Here is a 27,548-nt window from a genome sequence, read left to right as displayed (position 1 = left end):
TTTTATATGGATTCTAGGATATTTATTAATATTCCTCCAACAATGGCCTTGACATTGAACAGGAATATAAACATATGAACAAGTCCAGTCCAATATATTTCAAAACAAGAAGATTCTTGAGAATAGAAATTCTGTCTTTTGTAAGTACCCTTGCCATTCATTGGAGGAGAGGTTACAGGAGTATCTGTGAATTCTGAAATTCAGGAACTTTGGAATTCATGTACATTCTTAAATCACTAATAAAAGAAGACCATATAGATAGGCACCCAACATATAAATATACAGTAACCACATAATAATTAAAAACAATGTTAAGTAACGCCCACTAAAATGAACAAAGAGAGAAATACAGCATAAGAATATAAAATAAATATTTTATACCCCTACAAACAAAACAAAGCCATCTTTTTGGTTCTGTTGTTTTATAAAAACTATGTGTGAAACACACACGTATGTGTATTTTTTACAGAAAACTTGACAAATATAGAAAAGCACTTCTAAATAAAAATCACCTGTCATACCATCAACATGAATGTCATTCCTTGACAAGAGCAGAAAAAATTCATAGAATGAGATATGATCAGGGAAGGCCTTCCTAGCCTCAGAACATGCTGATGCCAATTTATCAACCACTTTAAAATCCATGGGCCAAACCTCTTTTTAGGCTCTCAAATATCTCTACTGTTGCCTGACTCCTGATACCACTGTGTTTTAAATCAGGGCAATAGTGATACATGTGAAGCAATGGTTCTAATCTAAAACTTCTTGTTCACCAATTGTTAAGAGCTGGATGGAATCTTAGATATTCATCTAGCACTCTTCACCATGCCTGTCCCCATTATTCAGAAGGAAACAGGAATGGGGAGGTTAAGTGACATGTGCCCAAATGTTACAGCTAAGTAACTGAAACCCAATTCCTGAAGAGCCAGGCCAGGGTTCCGTCCAAGTGAACACACAGTGAATGAATCTCCCCAAGTGATGGAACTTCAGTCATTATGTGGCTCGACTATGAATGAGCCTGAAAGGCAGACCACCGTGGATCTGTATGACCAGATGAAAGCTGCAATGCAAAGTTTCAGCTCCACACAGGCAACTGCGGTGACTTTAGGGAGGCAAGTCACAGAAAGACCATATGGTCAAATGAAGAGTGTGCCCTGCGCCAACTGGTCATTGGAGCAACGTGAGAGCTCCACATTCCATGGAGATGTGAGTCTGGTGAAGTCACAAGAGTCATTTCTGGTTGACTGCACTGCCAGGACAGCTTGGGAGGCAGAAGAATCCAAAAGAGGCCCCTGAGAATATTAGGATTAAAATGAAGAAAACTCTTGAATCAGCTAGATTTCTCTTGGTCAGCAGGCACATGTCCACAGAGGTCATGCGACTTATGACCAATCATCTCAAGTTCCAATCCAACTCAGTGAACCCTCAGATTCTCATCATCCCCACTGCAAGGCTGTCCTCTTATATCTAAAGCTTTTTATCTTTGACTAAACAAATCTCTATTTGTAGAAATATGAAAGGTCATGTTTTAATTTCTTCTGATCAATCTAGGTCATTTCAGTCATAAGAAGTCTCTTTAGCCTCATGTGGGCAGAGCTCAGTACAGATGTTCCTACTTTAAGCAGACTTCAATCTCAAAACTAAGTGATTAAAGTTTAAAGTTATGATCACTTCTGGCTGTCTTCTTCCCACATCACAACCGTGGTGCAGGCTCGACGTGAAGAGTCAGACTGCCACGTCTCAGGAGGCTTGCCGGCGGATGAGCTCTTTCAGCTGAGCCAGTCTGTCACTTTTCAGCGCTTCCCGGATGGAGTGGAAAAATCCAAAGTAGTGTTCAAAGTTGTGCATCATAAGCAGGACGCCAGCCAACAGCTCGTTGGTCACCAGCAGATGGTGGACGTATGCACGAGTGTGGTTCTTGCAGCAGTAACAGGAACACCCTCTCACGAGAGGACTGAAGTCCTCCTGGTACCTGAGGAAGGAAGTTACAGTGATATTCCACAAGAAACTGACAACCCAGACCACCTATTCTGCTGGCACAAAACCAACAGTTAGTAACACGACTAGCAAACGTAGTGCCAGGCACCTGCTGAAGAGGGCAATGTAGTCAAAAGGTAATGGGGAGCACAGCGGGCCAGGAGATTCAGAAGTCCAGCTCTGATGGATACAGCCTCCTAGACCAAGGCTTCCCAAGGAGCAGCAGCAGAGTCACATGCTCACTGCCTCCTGCTGAGCACGGTTAGTCACACTGAAAGGCACACAGAAATGTGAGGAGACGCGGTTCTGACAAATGACACTCTTCTCCCACTTGCCATCAGAACTATAACATTAGAAGAGATGGTATGACCTTTTACTTGCAGAGCTTTTTGCAGTTTACAAAAAACTTCTATATGTTCTGTCTCATTTAATCTCTGCAACCACCCATGGAGAAAGACATTTTTCCTGTCACTTTACCAATGAAGACTGGCCAAGGGGGCTAAAAGGGAAGGCTCTGGGGCTACAATGACTGGGCTTGTTTCCTGGTTCACAACTCAACTCTGGAGAGTCACTTAACCTCCCCCTGGGTCTGTTTTCTCATCCGAAATGTAATCAGGTAATAACAATGCCTTATTAGCGTTTACCTTATAGAGCTGTTACAAGAATTAGATGAGTTAATATGGTAAAGGACACACACAGGCACACGCTAAGCACTATATGTACTATCTTTTATCAGCCATTAAAAAGAAGGTAAGTGACTTGACCAAAGTCACACAGTCATGAGCAGAACCACAATCTGAATGCCAAATCTCCAGAGCTTCAAGTCTACTGCTGATAAATATAGCAGTTTCCAATGACTTCTACAATGTAAAGGGAATTTTAGTAGTAACCATTTATATCACCCTAGCTTTTTAAAAACAGAAATGAATCTCCTTGGCTATTTTTCAGTAAATCAAATATGGTAAGCATCAGCACTTCAGACCTACAATCAAGAAGTCGCTACAGAAAGAAGAACTAGGAATTTCATATTCTTTCGTAAATTTTCAAGTTTGTACTGTTACTAGATAGTAATAAATAAGTCTGAGTCCCTAAAATGTCCCTTTATATAAGACCAAAAATACCCCAGCATTAAAACAAGCATACCAAGTTCCAGAAAAACCACTCACTTGTTCACTGATTATTTCCACTTTTGGCCAAATACAAAGTTACAAGATAGTTTAGTCTTTATAGAGGCAAATACTTTATTTCAGATTTATAATTTGTATATAACCAAGATGGCTTAAATTCCTTAAAATTTAAAAATCTTGTTGTATTTTATCTTGAAATTCTTATTTTACACTGTCATTATTTAAAGTAATTATAAGAAACACCAAACAGTGGATTTGGTCTAATCCTCCCGACAGCTCTTCTAAAACATTAGTTATCAAGCCTTAGTTTTCTGACAAGACAAAGTACACAAATTCATCCACAGGGGGGAAAAAAAAAGAGTTCTGCTAGCACTGAATTTGAGAAGGCCCAAACAATGTCCAACTATAAATATTTTCTGAACTCATAAACTGAGAAGGGAACAGTTACATAAAACTTTTAAAACAGACTGAAATTAAAAAGACAGAAATCAAATTTAAAAAAACAATCCTTACTTTTTTTCCTTTAGGTTAATTTCATATGATGTCATTTCTTGGTTGCAGCTGGTTTTACTTTTCTTTGTTTGATCCACATATTTTATTTCTTCCTGTGTTCCATTTTGTTGTAATACTGAGGGCAAACCAATAAGATGTCTTGAATGAAGGTCAGATAAAGAGGGGTCACTGGGAGAATTTTTGTTTTAGTTACTATTTCAGGTCCTTTGACCCTGTAATTCCACTCCTTAGAACTTATCTTAAGGAAATGCACCCACATTAAAAAAAGGAACCTGTAACAAGGTGATCACTGACCTGTAATCTATAGTATCAAAACCTGGAGATCAACTATGTCTAGCAAAACATGGCTACAAGTATATATCTTATAATCTTACTCTTAAGGAATGATTTTTTAAAAAACCAGCTGGGTGTGTGTATGTTTGTGTGTGTGTAAGACAGAGGGGGAGGGAAAGAATAAATGTGTGTGCCTGTGTATTGGAGTCATGTCTTATCATAATGTACATGCAAATTCATTGGGCTTTGTAACTGCCTCTATTACCGATTAAAAGTAGAATATGGTTATAATTTATGTATTCTGTATGGAGACTCTGGCCCTCCAGGGAACTCAGTTAATCCAGAATTAAATGGGAATTTGAGTTGTTCCCTTGAACTCTTTGCTTTAAGTAAGAACATTGCTGGAATTGCAAGAGAAACACTAGTTACTATGCAAAGAGCCAGCCAGAGTGCAAGTAGAGAAGTATTTCTGGGAAGGAGTAATAACAACGTTAGGCCCAAGGAAAATGGGCAGATGGTCCCAGGAAGGTAAATTCACCCAGGTGAAAGGAAAAAGCGATGTAACCTGAGCATTGAGCCCATGGCTATTCTAATTTTGCTGCCATTATTGGCATGCTGATGTGGAAAACCATAATAAAACCCTGGCTTTTGAAAAGTCCTTGTCACTGGGGAAATTACTGCCTACATCAGGCAACTAATTCTTGTGGAATTTTCACTCTGTAATTGGCAAAAAGCTCCAATTTACTATGCACATACACAAATATGATTCATAATAATACTTTAATAAAAATGTTTAAACTCAGTTTTTCCAATCATGAAGAAATCTGGCTTTCTCTGGCCCAAAAGGAACTTGTTTGTTCCAGAGAATTCAACACCAGGTTCTCTGTAGAGCTTTGCATATTCACAGTACAGAATGACTAACAATCACCTATGTGCTGGCAGAAATAATTTCACTTGTAAATGAAGCCATGAACATTTATAAGGTGTTTATGGTACACCTATCTAGCACATGTACACCTATATAGTACACCTATGGTACACGTTCTAGTCTGTCTAAAACATAGTAAACCGGACCTCCTCTGCTTAAGAATTTGATCAACTTGATTGATTTTGTTTCCAGAAGTAATTCCATTTAGATTAATGTTTAAGTTGTGTTACAGAAGTGTAACAAATCCTGAATGACATTTTCATCACTTGCAGGGAATAAAAGGAGCCTTTAAAAAAGTCTCTGACCCTACTCAAATTTAAGGGGAGCAGCAGGTGGGAAAGGGAAGCACACTCTGGAGGACAGAGGGCAAATGGGCCCACAACACTCTCCTGAAACACTGCAGAGACACTTCAAGGGACCCCAACCCAAAGTCTGTCTCCCAGTTCCTTTTCCATTGCCAGCTAAACATTAGGATCTGAAACTGATTTTCTTGACTTCTGAATAACTAAACAATAAAAGCAAATGGCAGTGCTTCAAAGCAACATTAGCAGAGGAAAACAGCTTTCACATCTCAGTATGAAAAAAAAGCAAAGTAACACTATGATCAGAGGGGGTGAGACTCCCTGTATTTTAGCATGAGGTTTGCAAAAAACAGACAAGAACTCCTTTGTGAAAAAACGAATTAACTTTTACCAAGCAGTTCAAAGGTTTTCTTTTCTAAGATTTTTATCACTATTCATTCACTCTGAATGTTCTTTTTTTCTGGCTGTTAATAGAAGAGGTTTTGTTTTTCTTGGTTCTGCTCCCTACAAAAATCACTTCCGAATATTGATGAGCTATGTATGTAGTATTAAGTGCCTGGTTCTGTGTGCCAACATGCCGGGGTGTACAGATAAGAAACAAAGACGTAGTTTTATAAAAGGCTGGCTTTACAGTATGCACGTATTTCTGGTTTGTGACTCAAGCCAAAAGCTGATAGGAAATAGAAAGAATTTAAGGGTGACACAGAGATTAACTTCAAAAGACCTACATGTCTCTTCAGGATTCGGCTGGTAATCAAAGCTGAAAGTCAGGGCACATCCCCGCTCTGTCACTTGATAAGGGAAAAAACTCTCAAATAAGTCCACTCCTCTTTCAATACACTCGAGCACCTCATCTGGCCGGCTAACACCACAGATGAGCCTGTGAAAGTAATACATACAGTGACATGAGGACAACGCCAGGAATGAAATCAGTCTTTCCAGAGGGCATTAACAGTAATAATGATGAAAGTCCTGGTTAGCATGGCAGACAGCAGATAAAGAGGTGTGGCAGAAAGACTACAGAGCTCTGGCAGCAGAAACCTGGACTGGAATCCCAGCTCTGCCATTTATTTACTTGCTGTGTTACTTTGGGAAGGTTTCTTAACCTCGCTGAGTTTTAGTTTTCCCATTTTAAAAACAAAAGCAAGAACACACGTCTCATAGACTGGCTGTGAGGATGAAAGATGTACTTGAAAAAGCAGAGTGTAGTTTCTGACTCCAAAGAGGAGCTAATAAGAGTTAGTTTTCTTTTCCCCTCATCCCTTCTGAAACAATCTCCAGAGTCTTGGACTGAACTCTGTAGCCTTTCTATCCACTGCATATGATTTTTTTTTCAGTGCAAAGCTGTGTGCTTTATTTCCCCTTCAAATACTCTTCCATGTTTTAACTATACTTTGCTTATAATTCTTTTTCATTGTTGGCTCAAGAAAGACATTTTTACCTACTGTATTCTTCATAGCTCCATTTACAAAGCAATTCTTACTCTCGGAATTTCAACTCTGCCCACAGGATCCAAGAATCTAGTTAGCTTTCTTTATGCTTCTTTATATTTTCTCCATTAACAAAATGTCTGCATGGTGGAATGAGATGGTATTTCTAGAGGCAACAGGTAATGCATTCTGAGAGTGTTAATAATATTCAACTAGGTTTTGCCACTAAAACAAGATGGGGAGATGCAATAGATCAGGGCTGGCTGGCTGCTATTTTTTATGTTTGTTTTTCTACTCATAGTCCCTTTTATAAACTGGCAGAGAAAAGCTTATAGACTCCCTGATTTCTAAAAGAAGTCCAAAAAAAGGCTTATGTAATATTAAACAACCAGAACCTTTAAATATATGCTGGTTTTTCTGACTACAGTTTCCTTCAAGTAATGTCATGTTTTTAGAACTCCTCTCCAACTGAAGCTGGCATTTCTACACACTTAGAGAAAGAAAAACAATCCCAGCTTTCAAATCCAGTAACAGACATCTGTGAGCATTTAATTCAGAAGAAGTCCAGAAAATGACTAGAAATACTAGGGCTGAATTGTCATCTGCACCCGAATGAAATAAGCACAGGAGGGAAAGCAATGAACACAGAGGGCTAGGATGAAACTGGGGCGAGGGTGGGGAGAATGCTGGCTGGGGTGCTGGAAATATCTTGTTCTAGCTGGTGTTTACAAGCATATACAGGAATAAAAATTCATCAAGGCATGCCTAAAATCCATATACTTAACTGCAAGCTATACCTGGACTTTTTTTAAAAAGTAGTAAAATTACATACATATGTATATCACTCAAGGTGTCCCAGGTGGCTCAGACCATTACAGGTAAAGAATCTGCCTGCAATGTGGGAGACCTGGGTTCAATCCCTGGGTTGGGAAGATCCCCTGGAGGAGGGCATGGCAACCCACTCCAGTATTCTTGCCTGAAGAATCCCATGGACAGAGGAGCATGGCGGGCTCCAGTCTATAGCACTGCAAAGAGTCGACACAACTGAGTGACTAAGCACAGCACACATAATATTACTCATCAGCCTGAGGGGTATAAGCATTACCCCATAATCAAACTTCTTAATGTATCTGCAGGAAAAAAAGCATGAATATTCATACCAACTGGGATAAAAGACTACAGTCTTGAAAAAAAAAAAATGTGGATAGTCTGGTAAGACATCAGCTGTACGCAGAAACTTACAGATTCTTTTTTTTTTTTTGCCTTAAAATCTTGCAGATCACTCTTCTCTCCAGCACAGAGTGAATCCTGTGGTGGATGGAAACAGCCAGCCCCACTTAGGCTGCCAGCTCCCCTGATTTCAAAACATACTCCTCCTCACTACCTGCCTCAAATCTAAGAACCTCTTAAAGGTCCTTATTGATAGAACCCGTCTTCATTCCACTGAGGATCCCAGATCTGTCCTCAGCTTTCTGTGATTAAGGCCAGAGTTCCACGTGACTTTCTACCTGTCCCCAGGTTATAATTGATGGAGAAGGCAACGGCACCCCACTCCAGCACTCTTGCCTGGAAAACCCCACGGACGGAGGAGTCTGGTGGGCTGCAGTCCATGGGGTTGCTAAGAGTTGGACACAACTGAGCGACTTCCCTTTCACTTTTCACTTTCATGCATTGGAGAAGGAAATGGCAAGCCACTCCAGTGTTCTTGCCTGGAGAATCCCAGGGACAGCGGAGCCTGGTGGGCTGCCGTCTATGGGGTCGCACAGAGTCGGACACGACTGAAGCGACTTAGCAATAGCAGGAGCCAGGTTATAATGAATAAAGAATATTATTTATATTTGGCACAAGAATGATGGGGAATAATATAATACTTGCCCTCACTTATAAGAATCAAATAAACTAACTCACATGGCACTGTCCTCTGGCCTACATTCTAAAATCAAAGGCCAGACGGCCTTGATGGAAACTCCCCAAGCAGACTCAGCCTGGAAAGAACATAATCAAAACATCAAAAGACACGCCCATGTAGAGACTGCATACTACACTGCACATTCTGCAGCCCACCAGGCTTGGCCTGCATCCTCCTGAACACTAGCCTCGGTTTGTCCTCAGGCAGCTCCGCAGTGACTGATGACAGCAAGTGCAGTCTAGTCTCCAGGGTCGCTGGACTCCCCTGAAAGCCATCCAGAAGGAAGCCACCAACTGGCCGCTTGGCTGTTTCTCGAGCCGACCTCAGCCTCTCCTCTGTCACATCTCCACCTTCGATCACTCCAATGATCGAACTTTTCTTGAGGACCTAAGGTGAGAAAGGATTGAACATTTTTAACTGTTTCCAGTAGTGGAGACCTCTGTTTAAATGAGCATTAGTTACCAGAAGCCCCCTGGAGAGACGAGATCTCAGTTGAAGCATGCAGGGGGATGGCACACTCTCCTTGCTGAGAACGTTAAGGGCTCCAAAGAACACAATATGAAAGCCACTCAACGAGGTAAGAAAAGACTGGAGAGAAACTGAGACAATCAACATAGGCAGTCATGCTTTAGCTTAAACACACACCAGGCAGACACAAGAGGAAAAGAACAAAAGCAACAGCTTTCATTTGTAGAAATGGTTCTCCTGGTCTACTCTGCTGCTGCTGCTGCTAAGTCGCTTCAGTGTCCGACTCTGTGCGGCCCCATAGACGGCAGCCCACCTCTAAATCTCTTAGGACTCACAGACTTAGAAGCCAAACTTACAGTTGCCAGGGCAAGGGACAGTTAGGGACTTTGGGAAGGTCGTGTATACACTGCTATATTTAAACTGGATAACCAACGAGGTCCTACCATATAGCCCATAGAACTGCTCAATGTTATGTGCCAGCTTCGGTGGGAGTGGGGTTTGGGAGAGAACGGACACATATATATGTATGGCTGAGTCCCTTTGCTGTTCATCTGAAACTATCACAACATTGGTAATTAACTATACCCCAATACAAAATAAAAAGTTTGAAGTTTGGGGGAAAAAAAAAATCTCTTAGTTATAAATAACATTAGGAACTAAGACACTGGGTTTGGCTGGGACAACTGATTGCCCATTTGGAAAAAGATAAAACAAAAATCAGTACTGTACACCATTCTCAAACATAAATTCCAGATGGCCCTAAAGATCTAAGCATAAAAGATATGGTTATACAAGTATTAGAAAAACAGATTTAGTATTTTTATACTCTTAGGATAAGGTAGGCCTTCCAAAGCAAGATAAAGCTTTGGAAGGAAAAGGAAAAGGAAAAGGCAGACATAATTGAGCACAGAAACGTTAAAAAAAATCCCTAGTGAAATACACTATCAACAAAGGTAAAGGGGAACGTACTCTTTGGAGGGATAGATAAATGTCTACACCATGGACAAAGCGCCAATAAATCCTCTAAGCAAAGGACAACCCTACAGACATCTAGGCAAATACGTGAATATGAACTTCAGAAAAACACATCCGGAGAGCTTACTAAACCTCACAAGGAAATTAAACCTGGAAATAATTACATACCATTTTTGCCCATCACACTGATAGAAAGGTCAAAAGATAAAAAGCAACATAGTGGAGGTAAAAGGGTTAGAGAAATGGTACTTACACACCCTGACAACTACAGAGAATAAAAACTGGTTCAGTCTCTTGCTAGGGCAAGCATACAACATTTACCAAAATGTCAATACTTTTATCTTTATACCTTCTAAAATTCCACTTCTAAGAATATCACCTACAAATATATTTATTCATATGCACCAAGGTTTATTTTGGGTGCATATGAAGCAAAGATGTTTAGAATAATGAAAAACTGCAATCAGGCTAAACATCCATCATAGAGTAGAGGCTTAAGTAAAGTATAATATGTTCATAGTATGGCTTTCTACATAGCTGTTTTAAAAAGAAAGCAGAATGCATAGTAATATACACATAATATAATATATAGAAAATAATTTCAAGACAAAAAACAAGCAAATTCCTGAAAAGATGATCATATTCATGTAATAAAAACCAGAGGCATGCAGATATGTAACAATTAGGTGTATGTAACTATAAAAAATAAGGTTTACAAGGAAAAATACCAATCAACAGTGGCTCTTCGATAGAAGTGGGTGGGAAGGGAGCCTGGAAGGCTATAAAGAGGCTAAAAGGCTATGTTCCTCCTGCTTCTTGGTTTAAGCAGGAGGAACATAATCAGACTATTCCTCCAGAAAGAAGACTTCAGCTGCTGTGCGGAGAGTGAACCGAGGGTGAGTGTGGTTAAAGGATGGAGTAGAGATGACTTGAATCATTGGGGAAGACGAAGAGGATCTGGACTGAGGTAATAGCGATGGAGTGAAGAGGAGAGAGAGGATCTGCAACCTCGTCAGGAAGAACAATCAACAACTCAACACAACCTGATTGATTAGTTTCCTGGGGAGAGGACAAAGATAAAAACAGGCAACTCCTGGGTCCTATTTCAGATGTCCAGGGAGATGATGAGAAGAGCCAAGACAGGGAATCCTAGGACACCAGTGGAGGGTGAGGGAAGATGATTATTCTGTTGTGTGCATTCTGAGTTTGAGGTATCAGTCACTGAAGATACGGAATAAAAGTCAGGGCAATGTATATACTGGTGTGACTGCCCAGGCTAGACAGCAGCAGGTGCTTGGCACAGGCCTGCCACTCCCCTCGCCTGCTGCCATGCTAGACACAGCCAAGAGACTCTCCTCACCCTGCCGCACTGTGCACAGCTCTGAGCACCTTGGGATGAAACCTATTTACCATGCCCGGCCTCGGGAACACACGCAGAAGGAAGGAAAGCTGACGACAGAATCTTGAGGAGCTTCGATACTTAAAGGCATTCAGAATAAGAGGATTCAATGGATAAGTGGAAGAAATCACAGGGAGAGGAAAAGATGCTTGCAGACATACAAAGCAGACAGTTACACAGGCCTGTTTCTTTACGTGACTGGCACAGCCCCATCTAGGAACTCATTTTCACGGGTATAAGAAGTGTAACCACCAGGGACTTGCCTGGTAGTCCAGAGGTTAAGAATCTGCCCTGCAATGCAGGAGACACAGGTTCAATCCCTGGCCAGGGAAGTAAGACCCCATTTGCTGCCAGGCAACTAAGCCTGCATACCACAATTAGAAAGCCCGCGCACCAAAACCAAAGATCCCGTGTGCCACCACAAAGATCCCGCGTGCCACATCTAAGACCCAATGCAGCCAAAAAGTAAATTTAAAAAAAGTATAACCGTATTGTCTAAAACGGAGCACACTTAAAAGGGAGCACTATCAATAATTATGTCAAGACAACAGCATAAGGGGGACAGAGAGAGATCCGAGCATTTGCCCAACCCACAAGAACAAGGTGAAACAGCGTGGCCAACAACACACAAGAGGGATTTGAGGCTCATCTGGCCTTCCTAATAATCACACTCTGTCACACTCCCTGTCCTCCTTTCTACTCATCCAAATATTACTCATCCTACAAGGATAATTACCGGCCGAAAACAATTGCTAGCAAATAACTGTTAGCAGAGCTAACAATTCAGAGCCGCAGCAATGTCCCCACGCTGAACCCTTACTCAGATACTGAGAGTTCTATCAGAATGACAAGTAAGCTTCCTCTAATTATTTCATGTATATTAAGTTGATTAGCCGATGTACATTTTCTATTAGTAAACTCAAAATAATGATCTTTCTCAAACCCCATGTGCTTTGCCACAGTGGGGCCTGCTAGTGGCTCAGGATTACGCTACACAAATGACCAGACACTAAAAGTCTCTCCTCTGATCGCTGCCTCCCATTCTCCCACCTCCTCTGCTCTCTCCTAATGAATGCCTTCCTTTCCAGCTTCATTAACTCTGCTATCAAGACCCCTTATTCACTACTACAGCTTCATCTTCCCCAGCTCATGAGATGATGAGGTTACTATGCCTTCAGGATACAGAGCAAGAAGGGGCACGCTGCAGACATATGGAGGGAACTGGAGTCAGGATGGAGTGAACAACTGAATACTACCTGGACACTAAAAAGTGTCTTGAAAGACTCATATCTCTGGGCAGAGGAGCTAGGGACTGTCACACAGGGAGAAGAGTGCTGAAGGAGAGCCAGAGGAAGAGCAGGTGTGAGGAGAGGAGATACTGAGTTTGTTGCCTCTGAGTCTGAGGTGCATGAGAGGAATAGTCTAGTGACAGAACATAGCAAAGGCCTGTGGCTGTGTAACTCTGAAGCTAGGAGAGTGATCTTGATCATACGCACAATTTTAGAATTTTCAGCAATTAAAACTAAGGGGAGTTTTCCAGAGAGAACATATAGTGTGGCATTAAAAGAGAGCCTAAGACATCCTAAAGAGTAATAAAGCATTCAGAGAAGAAAAAAACCCAGGAGAGTAAAAGAGACCAAGAAGTAAGGAGCAAGAAACAGGAGGAGGGGCAGAAAGGGTGGTATCATGGAATGTAAATTAGCTACAGTTCCCAGGAGAAAGGTACGGCTTTACCTCTGACTCTTCCTGTAGCTTCAGACAATTATCCAGGAAGAGAAGCGTTCGGTCAACAGACTTTCTGGCTCTTTTTATGGAAGTTGCTTCATTGCAAGTTGCCTCTCCATCTGAAATGCACTGGAACCAGTCTGGCTGAAGGGCCTGCTGAATAGCCATGAACTTGGAGGCAGTCATTTCTACTCGTCCTCCAACACCCCACACAGACACTGACTGCCAGGGAACAAGGTGAGAGGAATTAGCAAGAGTAATGTGCAAATAAAAAGAAAATAATAAAATGATTAAAGCAATTCTAAATTCAATTCTTTACAGCTGGAGAGATGGTGGCAATTCAATCTTCTAGACGTGGTGGGTAAAGAGGTTTCCCATACCATATTCCACATTTTCTAAGGACCTGAGAGCTCATAGTGTCCTTCAATGTCCATTCAAGCCAACTCCTTAGTTATCGCCCAAGAATTCTGTGACTACTTTTCCAGAATCCCAGTCTTTCTCTCTCTTCCACCCCATGCTGTTTCTGACTATACCACAGACTGATTTTTTTGTCTTTCAACACATTGTTCCTTTTGATTGAAATGGCCTTCCCCTACTTCTTTGCCTGGTAAAATACTATTCAAGACATAAGAGTTTAGATGCCATTTTCTCTACTGTGTTCCCCAAATTTTACTAGGCATAATCAATTGCTCACTCTTAAAAACTCTATCAGCAGTTTGTATTTATTTCTTTCATAGAGAAGACAGCCTTTATCACACCATTCTATATTTGTCTGAACCAAGTATCTATAATTATGGTTGTGCCCCAAACACATTCTGGGCCTCACACATTATAAATGTTTCAGTTCAGTTCAGTTCAGTAGCTCAGTCGTGTCCGACTCTTTGCGACTCCATGGACTGTAGCATGCCAGGCCTCCCTGTCCATCACCAACTCCCAGTGTTTACTCAAACTCATGCCCCCTGAGTCGGTGATGCCATCCAACCATCTCATCCTCTGTCATCCCTTTCTCCTCCCACTTTCAATCTTTCCCAGCACCAGGGTCTTTTCAAGTGAGTCAGTTCTTTACATCGGGTGGCCAAAATATTGGAGTTTCAGCTTCAACATCAGTCCTTCCAATGAATATTCAGAACTGATTTCCTTTAGGATGAACTGGTTGGATCTCCTTGCAGTTCAAGGGACTCTCAAAAGTCTTCAACACCACAGTTCAAAAGCATCAGTTCTTCGGCACTCAGGTTTCTTTATAGTACAACTCTCACATCCATACAAGATTACTGGAAAAACCATAGCCTTGACTAGATGGACCTCTGTTGGCAAAGTAATGTCTCTGCTTTTTAATATGCTGTCTAGGTTGGTCATAACTTTTCTTCCAAGGAGTAAGTGTGTGTTAATTTCATGACTGCAGTCACCATCTGCAGTGATTTTGGAGCCCCCCAAAATAAAGTCAGCCACTGTTTCCCTATCTATTTGCCATGAAGTGATGGGACTGGATGCCATGATCTTAGTTTTCTGAATGTTGAGCTTTAAGCCAACTTTTTCACTCTCCTTCACTTTCATCAAGAGGCTCTTTAGTTCTTCTTCACTTTCTGCCATAAGGGTGGTGTCATCTGCATATCTGAGGTTATTGATACTTCTCCCAGCAATCTTGATTCCAGCCTGTGCTTCATCCAGCCCAGCGTTTTTCATGATGTACTCTGCATATAAGTTAAATAAGCAGGGTGACAATATACAGCCTTGATGTACTCCTTTTCCTATTTGGAACCAGTCTGTTGTTCCATGTCCAGTTCTAACTGTTGCTTCCTGACCTGCTTACAGGTTTCTCAGGAGGCAGGTCAGGTGGTCTGGTATTCCCGTCTCTTTCACAATTTTCCACAGTTTATTGTGATCCACATAGTCAAAAGCTTTGGCATAGTCAATAAGGCAGAAATAGATGTTTTTCTGAAACTCTCATTCTTTTTCAATGATCCAACTGATGTTGGCAATTTGGTCTCTGGTTCCTCTGCCTTTTCTACATGAACATCTGGCAGTTCACAGTTCACATATTGTTGAAGCCTGGCTTGGAGAATTTTGAGCATTACGTTACTAGTGTGTGAGATGAGTGCAATAGTGCAGTAGTTTGAGCATTCTTTGGCATTGCCTTTCTTTGGATTGGAATGAAAACTGACCTTTACCAGTCCCATGGCCACTGCTGAATTTTCCAAATTTGCTCGCATATTGAGTGCAGCACTTTCACAGCATCATCTTTAGGATTTGAAATAGCTCCACTGGAATTCCATTACCTCCACTAGTTTTGTTTGTAGTGATGCTTCCTAAGGCCCACTTGACTTCACGTTTCAGGATGTCTGGCTCTAGGTAAGTGGTCACACCATCATGATTATCTGGGTTGTGAAGATCATGCCACCTCTTCTTAGTATCTTCTGCTTTTGTTAGGTCCATACGCAGTCTGGGCCTCACATATGATGAATGTTTAATACATGTTTACTGATTAGACATAGTTAGATACATTATATGCAAAGATATAAATCTCGTAGTATACAAGAATCTCTGTATGTTCCTTTGGTTACTGCATCTCTCTTCTTAGAAAAGATGTACATAATTGGAGGACCACATACAATCTTTTTCATCCTGCATAACACTGTTTGAATGAATCCGTTCTCCCTTATAAATGGAATAAGCAAGGTCAAAATTTTCTTTTGAATTTAAATTGCAAAATAGAAAGAAGTATAAAACAGAAGACAAATTTTTAAAAAGGCATCTTAGGTAAGATTAATAGACCTTGTTGATATCAATAAAGTTGGTGAAGAAAAAGCAACTGTTTGTGAAGTAGCAGTATATACTGAAGTCTTTCCAGAACATTGTCTCTGGGACAAAGCAATGGGGCCATATCTCCAATTAAAACTTTTAATGAAGTCCTTTGGATACGGTTTTGATTAGCTAAAATCTCTGGCTATGGATCCAGATTTTTCAAATTCTGTTCTAAACAGCAGTATTATACTGAAGTCCTACTATATACAGTTATACATGTGATAACACTCATTAGCAACTTTCCCTACTTTTCCTGAGGTTGTTAAAACTGCACATAAAGCATGGTACCAAAAGAGTATTTTTTCCTACCATTACAGCAATTTCTTTTTTGGGCGTGTACTTGACCTTTCTCTCCTCCCAAATTTTTGGCAACAGTGAGAAAGCTGAGGATACATTCCTTACCTTAACTCATCGGTGGGCTGCCCTATAAACCACACCATCCCACTATACTCATACAAACAAAAAAAAGGCATAAAGGGATCTGGAATGGATCAGCATCCCAGGCAGTGGAATCCTTGCATCTGAGAGAGCCAATGGGCTGACTTCCTGAGACAAAGCTTCAGCCTTGAAGGACCTTCTGAGAACATACCTTATTTGTTACATAACCAGCTGGGCAAGGGCTGACTGGATCATGCAGGGAACAGTATAGGAGTGATTCTGGCATGCCTGTATAAACAAAAAAAGAACCCTTAAAGCACTTCTATCAGCAATTACACAGTGCTGTAACTGACAGCAGCTTCATAATGTGGCTTCATATCTAGCAGGACAGATAAAGTAACTAAAACAGAGTAAACGGCCCACACCCGACCTTAGAATTATAGGAGGCCTGTCAACATGAATGAAGATTATTTTTGAAACCTACAAATCCAAAAGAAGAATTAAACGTTCATGTCTAATGAAACTGAGTTGCTACAAAGGAAATGTATAACCAGAAGCACAATACAATGAAAAGTGATTAATGAAATGATGACCCTACATGATTTGCTTTGAAGAAAATAACATTAAGTTCATTCTCAATAAGGTACCATCCAAGGGGAACTTGCTACTGGAAAGATGAAATTATACAGTCAATGGGTAACCTTATTAATAATAAATGGAGCCCATATCATGGGTCCCTAAGGACAGAATTATAGAAAAACTATAGGACACTGCAAATGGATCTCCTTCTCAGTAAGTTTCATTGACTCAAGATGACAGTTTCTTAGGTCTTTTTAATCAAAAAGACATTCGTTAAAAAAAATATTTATTAACTCATATGACTGCAGATGGTGACTGCAGCCATGAAATTAAAAGACGCTTACTCCTTGGAAGAAAAGTTATGACCAACCTAGACAACATATTCAAAAGCAGAGACATTACTTTGCCAACTAAGGTCTGTCTAGTCAAGGCTATGGTTTTTCCTGCGGTCATGTATGGATGTGAGAGTTGGACTATGAAGAAGGCTGAGCGCCGAAGAATTGATGCTTTTGAACTGTGGTGTTGGAGAAGACTCTTGAGAGTCCCTTGGACTGCAAGGAGATCCAACCAGTCCATCCTAAAGGAGATCAGTCCTGGGTGTTCTTTGGAAGGAATGACGCTAAAGCTGAAACGCCAGTACTTTGGCCACCTCATGCAAAGAGTTGGCTCATTGGAAAAGACTCTGATGCTGGGAGGGATTGGGGGCAGGAGGAGAAGGGGATGACAGAGGATAAGATGGCTGGATGGCATCACGGACTCGATGGACATGAGTCTGAGTGAACTCTGGGAGTTGGTGATGGACAGGGTGGCCTGGCATGCTGCAATTCATGGGGTCGCAGTCGGACACGACTGAGCGACTGAACTGAACTGAACTGAAATGTTGTACTTAAATTTCATATGCCACATTTTCATAGGAAACAGGATTTTGCTGAAGACCAAAAATATAAAGCCAACAACAAAAATCTCTGCAGTTCTCCACCTTATTTTCTACAGTTGCAATTATTACAATTATCTCTAGAAAGCTTATATTAGCTGTTTCCACTTAATTATATGCTTGGATACTTTAAAGCCAGTTATTAAAATTGGTCTCAGATCAAGGGAAATGGTATTATATAAATTCCTCTACGGAGATACAGGTCCTTGTGACATTGTGCGGTTTCCCTCAGAAGCAGCAAGTGAATAACCAATGGAAACGGATTTTCAGTCACTTAAGTGAGTCCCAGACACTGAGGAAAAGCTTCAGAAGAAAACTGTCTGGAGATGAGTTGGTTCTCTGGCTGTTACTGCTAAGCTTTTCCTATAAATAAATGGATACATATACTGGCATTTAAAATCCTGTTTCTGGAACAGAGACAATATTAACATATCAGAAACTCTTCATCCTCTGCCGAGTTTTAGGCTTAAACATGACAAGCCTGCTTTGGGTCTTAGGTGTGTTCCACGCAGTCCCTCACCTCTAGGTCTCCGCTCTCCTCCTGGAGCGTCAGCCCACACCTGTCGACCACCACCACTACACACACCTCCTAACCTTGCTTACTCCTACTCCTCCTTGACCCATGAGGTCTCTATCCTGACCTCCGTTCACATGGACTCTACAGCAGGTTATATGTTCCTCCCTCTAGGCTTTCATCATACATGTACCTACTCCCGATCCTGCAAATGCAGTCACCACACTCTATTAGAACCACCGGTTTATCTTTATGCCAACTAGGCTCTGAGTTTCATTCAGTTCAGTCGCTCAGTCATGTCCGACTCTTTGCGACCCCATGAATTGCAGCACGCCAGGCCTCCCTGTCCATCACCAACTCCCGTAGTTCACTCAGACTCACGTCCATCGAGTCCGTGATGCCATCCAGCCTCTCATCCTCTGTCGTCCCCTTCTCCTCCTGCCCCCAATCCCTCCCAGCATCAGAGTCTTTTCCAATGAGCCAACTCTTTGTATGAGGTGGCCAAAGTACTGGAGTTTCAGCTTTAGCATCATTCCTTCCAAAGAACACCCAGGGCTGACCCCCTTTAGGATGGACTGGTTGGATCTCCTTGCAGTCCAAGGGACTCTCAAGAGTCTTCTCCAACACCACATTAGGGCAGTTAATTGTTTCCTACTCATCTTTGAGGAAAAGGCAACGGCAACCCACTCCAGTACTCTTGCCTGGAAAATCCCATGGATGGGGAGCCTAGTAGGCTGCAGTCCATGGGGTCGCTAAGAGCTGGATACGACTGAGTGACTTCACTTTCACTTTCCACTTTCATGCACTGGAGAAGGAAATGGCAACCCACTCCAGTGTTCTTGCCTGGAGAATCCCAGGGATGGGGGAGCCTGGTGGGTTGCCGTCTATAGGGTTGCACAAAGTCAGACACAACTGAAGCGACTTAGCAGCAGCAGCATCTTTGAATCCCCAATGCCTATTCTTAGATGCTCAATAAATGCTTATTATATTCATGAATGAGTAACTGTATATATAGAGTCAAAAAACAAAGAGCATCTTCAACCTCCAAATTAATATACCAGAAGGCACACGCAAATAACTTGATTAACTTTTACCTATAAACTTTCCAACTCCTTCCTTATATTCTGCCAAGACTTCATGATGTTCTGCCCTATAAGAAAATAGAAAAATATGTACCATAATAATGAATCATTCTACAGATACTCTATGCAACAACTGAAGCCCTCTTCTCCTCAGCCAAATGAGCCACATGACAGTAAGCGTAGTCTCAAAATACCAAGTACACATATTCAGGAGTCCCCACTCATTAGGTTGGGTTCATTAGACAGGGCTAAGGTCTTTAATTTGCAAGTGGCTCTGAGAGAAAGAGAAACTGGCAAAGATCAAGGACTTCAGAATATCTAGATTTTCTTCTTCCCCTTGTTCCTTTAAAATGACTGTTACTAATACAATCTTGCAAAGTAATTTGATCAAATAGCAGATTTTTCAATTAGGGATAAGGTCAGTATGTACATGACACAAAATGACCTCACTCTATTAGTTCTGTTACACTAGAGTAAAACTGGCAAGTACAGGACGTGCAGAGACAAAGGAAACTCTGAGGCTGGAGCGTGAAGACATCCCCGCGGTCCCAAGTTTAGCCCTTACGGGGCATTATGGGCACCCCTGGGAGCAGCGGCAATGAGGGCGGTATGGAAAAGTGAAGCAGCTCTAACATGTAGGTCTGGCCTGTGCCTTCCATGTTATGGTCAGATGATGTATAATATTTGATATCTCTCTTCTGATTTCACTATAAAAAGCCTACACATTTTGTATACAGAAGCAAAAAAAAGTCTTTCTCTTTACTGCAACTTAGTAAGGTAACAAAGCTGCTGTTAAAGTTGACATGTGAATGATCAGGTCACGTACTTACAGTGAAGATAGTGTAAGCTGAGCCATGGCAGGAACCCCGTGGATTTTATGCAGTGTGTGATGGGTCAGGTGGGGGGCGGAGCCAGCCTTGGTGTACAGAAGGCAGCCTGGGATGTCCATGCTGCGGTCCCCTGTTTTGCCAAGGTTTTTTATTTTTCCAAGGCGACAGCCATTAACCACCTTAGTAAGATTTAGCTTCATCTTAAAGGGATTCCTCTAAGTCCTGATAAGAAAAGAACAATTACATTCAGAAGTTCCATGACGGCTAAAGGCTAAACATTTTTGAAAGAAAGCAACTTACAGAAAAATAAATAACATGTTTCATATACTTCCCAGTCTAGAAATTTTTTAGATATCAGGAATAGGGGGATGGGAAATGACAGAGAGAATAAGGTACCTTTGCCAGAGTCACAGAGCAATATGATGACATCAACCATGTTTAAATTCAATCAGGGAAGTTTTGTCTCAGCTGATGAAAACCAAACAAATAAAAGGACAGAAGTAAAGACTAATCACGGGAAGAGCACTCTGAAGCCAAGGCTTACTCTCAGCTTTGAAAATGTGTATATAGAAGGGTCATACTGCTTAAGAAATACTATTTTGATCTATTTTTCCTTTCTCTGATTTGAGAGGATACTAGGCAACATAGTAAATCTTCCTAACATGTAATTAAATGAAGAAAACAGGTTCCAAAACAGCATTCCGCTATCTATTAAAATATGTGGAAGAATGTATAGGCTTCACAGGTGGCTCAGTGGTAAAGAATCTGCCTACCAATGCAGGAGGTTCAGGAGACTCGAGTTTGATCCCTGGGTCAGGAAGATCCCATGGAGAAGGAAATGGCAACCCACTCAAGTATTCTTGCCTGAAAAATCCCACGGACAGAGGAGCCTGGCAGGCTATAGTCCACGGGGTCACAAAGAGTCAGGCACAACTGAGCATGCACTCATGGAAGAATATATATGAACAAATAAACAGAGATTATCTCTGAGAAGTGGGATTATTTTCCAACCTTGTTCTTATAAAAACAGAGGTGAGAAACTGTGGTGCATCGATGCAATTCACAAGCAAAGTTACTTTTACAATTGGAAAGGAAAAATATTTGATTAAAAAAAAGATATACTTTCTAATTTCCACAGATACACAGGGGGAAAAAAAATCAGAAAACACTGTCAATTACTTTGTTGGATTGTCTTAATTATTATTCAGTAAAGCAAATCCCAGGCTCCAATTCTTTAAATGCCCTGTAAAACTTGGTAACCAGGCATGGCAGATCATTTGCAAAATGTCACTGGATATCCAGCATTCTGAAATACCAGTGTCTCTATAGCGAGCACTATATCCTCTCAAATTTTTGCAAGTTAGGCAAGGCCCAGTTTTATTAACAGATAAATTAACATGGCTTTCTGAGCGGCTCCAATCTTAGATGCTATCCTCTTAAGCACTATATTAAACCACACTGAAAGTCAACCATTGTTTAAAAGATGTTTTACCAAATAAATAAGCATTATCTATCGTGAATTAAAAGATATTCAGAAATGCAAATATTCCTTTTTGCAGAGTCATAAATTCTTATGTTGAAATAAAATAATCTTTGTGAAATTTAGAAACAAGAATAACTACTTTCTATATGGTTCAATAAGTGATTTCATGTTAAACATGAATTATGTTTGGCAGAAACTAAGCAGAGACATTACTTTGCCAACAAAGGCCTGTCTAGTCAAGGCCATGGTTTTTCCTGTGGTCACGTATGGATGTGAGAGTTGGACTGTGAAGAAAGCTGAGTGCCGGAGAATTGATGCTTTTGAACTGTGGTGTTGGAGAAGACTCTTGAGAGTCCCTTGGACTGCAAGGAGATCCAACCAGTCCATTCTAAAGGAGATCAGCCCTGGGATTTCTTTGGAAGGAATGATGATAAAGCTGAAACTCCAGTACTTTGGCCACCTCATGCAAAGAGCTGACTCATTGGAAAAAACTGATGCTGGGAGGGATTGGGGGCAGGAGGAAAAGGGGACGACAGAGAATGAGATGGCTGGATGGCATCACGGACTCGATGGATGTGAGTTTGAGTGAACTCCGGGAGTTGGTGATGGACAGGGAGGCCTGGTGTGCTGCAATTCATGGGGTCGCAAAGAGTCGGACACAACTGAGCGACTGAACTGAACACAATATTGTAAAATAATTACCCTCCAATAAAAAAATTTTTTTAATAGTATGAGTATTTCAGGAAAGGCTGGTCAATTTTCTATGACTCAACCTTCATTATTTCAAGTTATCACAAATACAGATATAAAAATAACTCTGGGGATTTTCCTGGTAGTCCAGTGGTTAAGATTTCGCCTTCCAAAGCAGATGATTTGTATTCAATCCCTGGTTAGGAAGCTACGATCCCACATGCCTCGAGGCCAAAAAACCCAAAACCAAAACACAAGAATACTGTATCAAATTCAGTGAAGACTTTAGAAATGGTCCACATTAAAAAAAAAAATCTAAAAAATAAGTCTCATTGGAACCCACACAAATACAGAGTTAAGGTTAAGGGGCTTCCCTTGTGGCTCAGATGGTAGGAGATGCAGATTCAATCTCTAAGTTGGGAAGATCCCTTGGAGGAGAAAATGGCAGCCCACTCCAGTATTCTTGCCTGGAGAATTCCATGGACAGAGGAGTGTGGTGGGCTACAGTCCATGGGGTCGCAAAATGTTGTACATGGCTAAATCACTTTCAAGGGAAAAAAGTTATGCTTTAACGAAGGGTGGGCTTCCCTGGTGGCTCAGAGGTTAAAGCATCTGCCTGCAATGCTGGAGACCTGGGTTCAATCCCTGGGTCGGGAAGATTCCCTGGAGAAGGAAATGGCAACCCACTCCAGTATTCTTGCCTGGAGAATCCCATGGACGGAGGAGCCTGGTGGACTATAGTCCATGGGGTTGCAAAGAGTCAGACACGACTGAGCGACTTCACTTCACTTTACTTAATATAAAAGCTACTTTTTATAAAACTGTTATTACATATTAAAACTGTTAAAATAAAATAAAAGGAAGTTTATACCAAAAAAGTAAATATATTTACAGGCTAATAAGAATGTAACACAGAAAATACAAGAAAAGAGTCATTAGTTTACAAAATCATATTTCTTATTGATTTATCAAATAATACACATAATCTTCTGATTTCAAGTGATAAAAATAGTTTTTAAACTAACAGCTCTGAAGCCATTTACAGCAAAGTTAAAGAATGTACTTTGCAATCTAAGTTCTAGAGAATTGAAGCAGGGGGAAACATGAAGGTGAGAAATTCACTTTAAGATTAATTAATCAACCCTATTATTCTATTAGAATCAACTAACATGGAACAATAGGTTTTTGAGACAAAAATAAGAACTAATGAAAATTTATTGGACCAAGGTTACTAATACTGCAAGAACTTAGCACTTACTACTCACACACATCTGAGAATGTAAGAAACTGCATTGTCCCATGTATTTTCCGAAAGGCCTATAGAGAAGAATTTGCTGGTTTCTCCACTTACTTACTGGGCTTCCCTGGTGGCGCAGAGGTTAAAGTGTCTGCCTGCAATGTGGGAGACCTGGGTTCGATCCCTGGGTCAGGAAGATCCCCCGAAGAAGGAAATGGCACCCCACTCCAGGATTCTTGCCTGGAGAATCTCATGGACGGAGGAGCTTGGTGGGCTACAGTCCACGGGTTGCAAAGAGTCGGACTCGACTGAGCAACTTCACTTTCACTTTCCACTTACTCCAAAAATTGTCTCACATGTGTTTAAGCTTTGTCAGAGTTTCAACGTATACACATGAGTTGACCATATAAAAGTAGAAATAGCCTTTACTGGATAAAACTAGCATGTTTGAAAAAATGAAGTTTAAGACTCTAGAAGGCTACCAATTTTTATTATTACTCTTCCTCATCAAACCCTTTCATTTTTCCAGTTTATTAATAAATAAGACTGACAAACAAAGCTGCTGACCAGCATAAGACAATGTGCTTTTCCATGTTAAGTTAACTCAATTTCAGATAAAAACAATACACAACTCTTTAATAAACCTCTATTTAACACCCCAAGTAATGAATAATTGCCATTAGACTTTAGAAATGCTGAGAATAGTTAAGTCTGATCATTACTACCAGAGACACTGAACTTGAACTTGAACTCTGTTGTTTCACAACCACGACTCTGAGGCTAATGAGAGAGTGAGATTAATCAGAGTATAGAACCCAGGGCTCTGCCAGGAGGCCTGTGCTTTTGATGACATCTTTGAAGTGAGAGTAACACAATGTTTGTATATACATAACTCCTTTTGCCACTCTTTCCTCAATCAAAGAAACAGCTTCCTTCATTCTGAACCCAAGGTCAGTTATTACAGGTCTGTGTTAGTTCTAGCGGACATCAGCCACCGTGCTCTTAGATGCAGAGATGGGTTCTCCTGTGACATGATGTAAAGTTTAATCTCCAAACCTTTAATGATGAAATTCAAAGTCCTCAGCTTAGTGTCCTGAACCCACTATGTCAGCTAGAGAGAAATACCCACTTGGTTTTCTCCATAGTATGGGACTCTGATGGAATGTACTCACATTCTGCTCTTTGGGGTTTCTTAAGAGTCCTACCCTAAACAGTGAATGGACACGGCATCAAAGAAAAAAGTAAGCGAGGCAAAGTAGACAATTGGGTTTATGGAAAAGTATTCCAATAGATAAACTGCTAGTGGTGATTCTCTGTATTGTGAGGATGAATGCAAATATTAAGAAATCTGAGGAAAGCATCAGAGAATGTATTTTACCCAGAAACCAATATTTAGAAAATAACATGCTGAACTTTGTCCAGCTTTGAACCCAGCTTTCCTTTCCTAATTACTGATCAATTTGTGGTTAGTATTTTTATAACTGCACCTCTTTTCTAACAGCTCAAACACAAAAGGCTTTTATTATGGAGTAATGTAAATATAATATATACACACATACACATAGTTTTAAAATATGTTTTTGCGGTGATATAATCTACTACTGCAAGCAAAGTTCTCAAGAAACAAACCAACAGTCTCCAAAATATTAAATGGTTTTTATTTGGCCCTTTTTCTTTTCACTTGCTCTAAGTCTCTTCTAAGATTTCTGGGGTTATGCTTTTCTTGGTATACAAACATCCACACTTTCACTTCCTGGTTAAGTCTTAACCATTAGAAGAGCCATTTGGAAATAATGGTTAGTGGGAAAACTCTTAATCACTTTAAGGACAAGCAGTCGTGCCTTTACATGGGTAACCAAGATTCCCTGCACCTGTGGCACCACTGTACCTGTCTTAACACCTCCACTGCCACATATCTCTCCCCTCCCTCTACTCCTTTATGAAAGAAGGGATTAAAAAAAAATGTTTCTTAATGGATTCTCTACAGACTGTCGTGGGAAGATGACTTCAGTATGTTGAGGGAAAAGAGCAAGCGGTGAACATATTTTTTGCAAAAGAAAAATTATATATATATATTTATAAATACACACTCTACACTGTCTGTATGTGCATATTAAAAAGTGTGAAGGACTTCTCAGCAATATGGTGCACTGAGCTAACTAAGAAAGACATACAGAAATGATGGACTTGAAAACTCTGGGAACTAGTAACAGAAGACGAGACTATTCAGAGGTAGTATTCGAAAATTCACTATTTGGGAGGAGGAGAGAGATCACGAAAAATGTTAAATTTTAAGTATGTGTGTTTAAAATTTTTAAGTAACCATTAAAACTTACTGACAATGGATAATTCCCAAACCCACTGGGGAGAGACAGAGAAGGATTAAAAAAAAAAAAAAACTGGTTAATATTTAAAGGCAAGAAAGAGGAAAGGAGACCAAAAAGTATATTAAAAATAGAAAATACAGAATAAGATGGGAGAAATAAGTCCAAATATGTCAGTAATCATAATAAAAGTTAAAATCAGCATAACCTACTGAAAGATATAACAACAGTAGCAATATTTATTAGGTTTTTACTATGTGTCAAGTACTGTTCCTCACATGCTAACTCCACTAACATGTACTGTCATGTCAATCTAAGACAGATGCTATTATCAGGAGCATTTTACAGATGAAATCAGGCTAAAAAAGTCACCATTTAGGAAATGGCAGAGCCACTTAAATCATAGAATTCTGCCTTTTGAGCCTGTACTTTAATAGGTTGGTAGTCTGTTTGAAGTCTCATTTTGTCCATAAACATATGCAATGCTTACATACTAACTGTAATGTTAAGATATAATTTTCAGTCATATTTTCCATTTTGCTATAGTGTTATTGGTGACATTCACTGAGCTTAATTTACCCATTGAAGCTAACTACTTTATGATATTGCATAGCTTGGATGTAACACAATTTAATCAACCATCACCCTTCCAATGAAAACTCAAGTTACAGAGCAGGTCCTATGATTGGTGCAGTAGTCTGAGGGCAAAGCTTCCCTGATCTTTCACAAATCTCAAATCTAGTTTACGTTTCCAAGTAGAGGTCTCTGCATACACTGATTTTTACTGGGTACCACACTCTAATGATTTAGGTACTTTTGCTCCTATTTGAGTAAACCGAGGGTCCGAGAATTATTAAACATGTTTCCTAAGGTCATACGACTACAAAATGACTAGGTCCAAAGCTGCCGATCTAAATCTCTACTCTGCCTTATGAACCTACATATCCCAGCATGGACAGTTCCCGGGAACACCTAGGCTCAGTCAATAACGACGGCTTTAGCTTCACTCCATGAGCCATCTCCAGGGACCCCAGATTTCGCGGAGTGCTTAGCTCAGGTGTTCGAGATCAGTCCTACCCTCCCAGACACCCTGGACAATCTAGAAAAACTTCTGCATGGGAACTTGACCCTTAAACAGACTCCTGTTGAAAGGAGACACTTTTCTCTCTGAGATGAGATGAGGCCACACGATTTGGAAGGATCTGGATTTACAGAAGCCAGGACCCACCAGGAGAACCCGAAAATGAAAGAGACATGGCGGGAGGACAATGACAGTTACTGCAACACAACCGGGAAGGATCTAGACGCGACGCGACGCGACTCTCTCACAGCAGCCCCCACCCACTAGAAGTAGGGAACGGAGGTACTTACCTGCAAACCTCCCAACTTTAGGAAACTTGAAACTCCCTAGGTTCTTGCCTTTCGCTACCACGTGTACAGCTTGCAAAATTCTCTGCCCCCTGAACCACCGCCTCCAATGCTAGAGCCAATCAGGGAACACTGCGTCATCACGGGGCGCCAGGAAAAGGCAAAAGTAATTGCAAAGCGAACACTGGTGATTGGGAGGCGGAGGAACCGCTACCGTTGCCATGGGTAACTGAACAGGATTGTTCCGCCTGGGCAAAGCCTCCTGGGAGTGGTGGTTCGGCTGTGCCCCATACCTACCTGC

At 40.8% G+C, this 27,548-nt stretch overlaps 1 protein-coding gene across 1 annotated transcript; it reads right to left on the bottom strand.

Annotated features, from left to right (window-relative positions):
* On the bottom strand, positions 1-27,358 carry QTRT2 (queuine tRNA-ribosyltransferase accessory subunit 2). Its single transcript, XM_005674942.3, has 9 exons — positions 27,251-27,358; positions 20,146-20,367; positions 19,328-19,383; positions 16,418-16,494; positions 13,036-13,248; positions 8,647-8,846; positions 5,849-6,000; positions 3,618-3,732; positions 1-1,972 (listed from the first exon to the last, which is right to left on the bottom strand). The coding sequence occupies exons 2-9, from the start codon at positions 20,343-20,345 to the stop codon at positions 1,741-1,743; spliced, it is 1,245 nt and encodes a 414-aa protein (XP_005674999.2). The 5' UTR covers positions 20,346-20,367; positions 27,251-27,358; the 3' UTR covers positions 1-1,740.

Source organism: Capra hircus, chromosome 1 (assembly GCF_001704415.2).
Source record: "Capra hircus breed San Clemente chromosome 1, ASM170441v1, whole genome shotgun sequence".
In the NCBI taxonomy this organism is placed as follows: Eukaryota; Metazoa; Chordata; class Mammalia; order Artiodactyla; family Bovidae; genus Capra; species Capra hircus.
The sequence above is the reverse complement of the archived record's forward strand: the minus strand, read 5'-3'. Positions and strand labels throughout refer to the sequence as shown.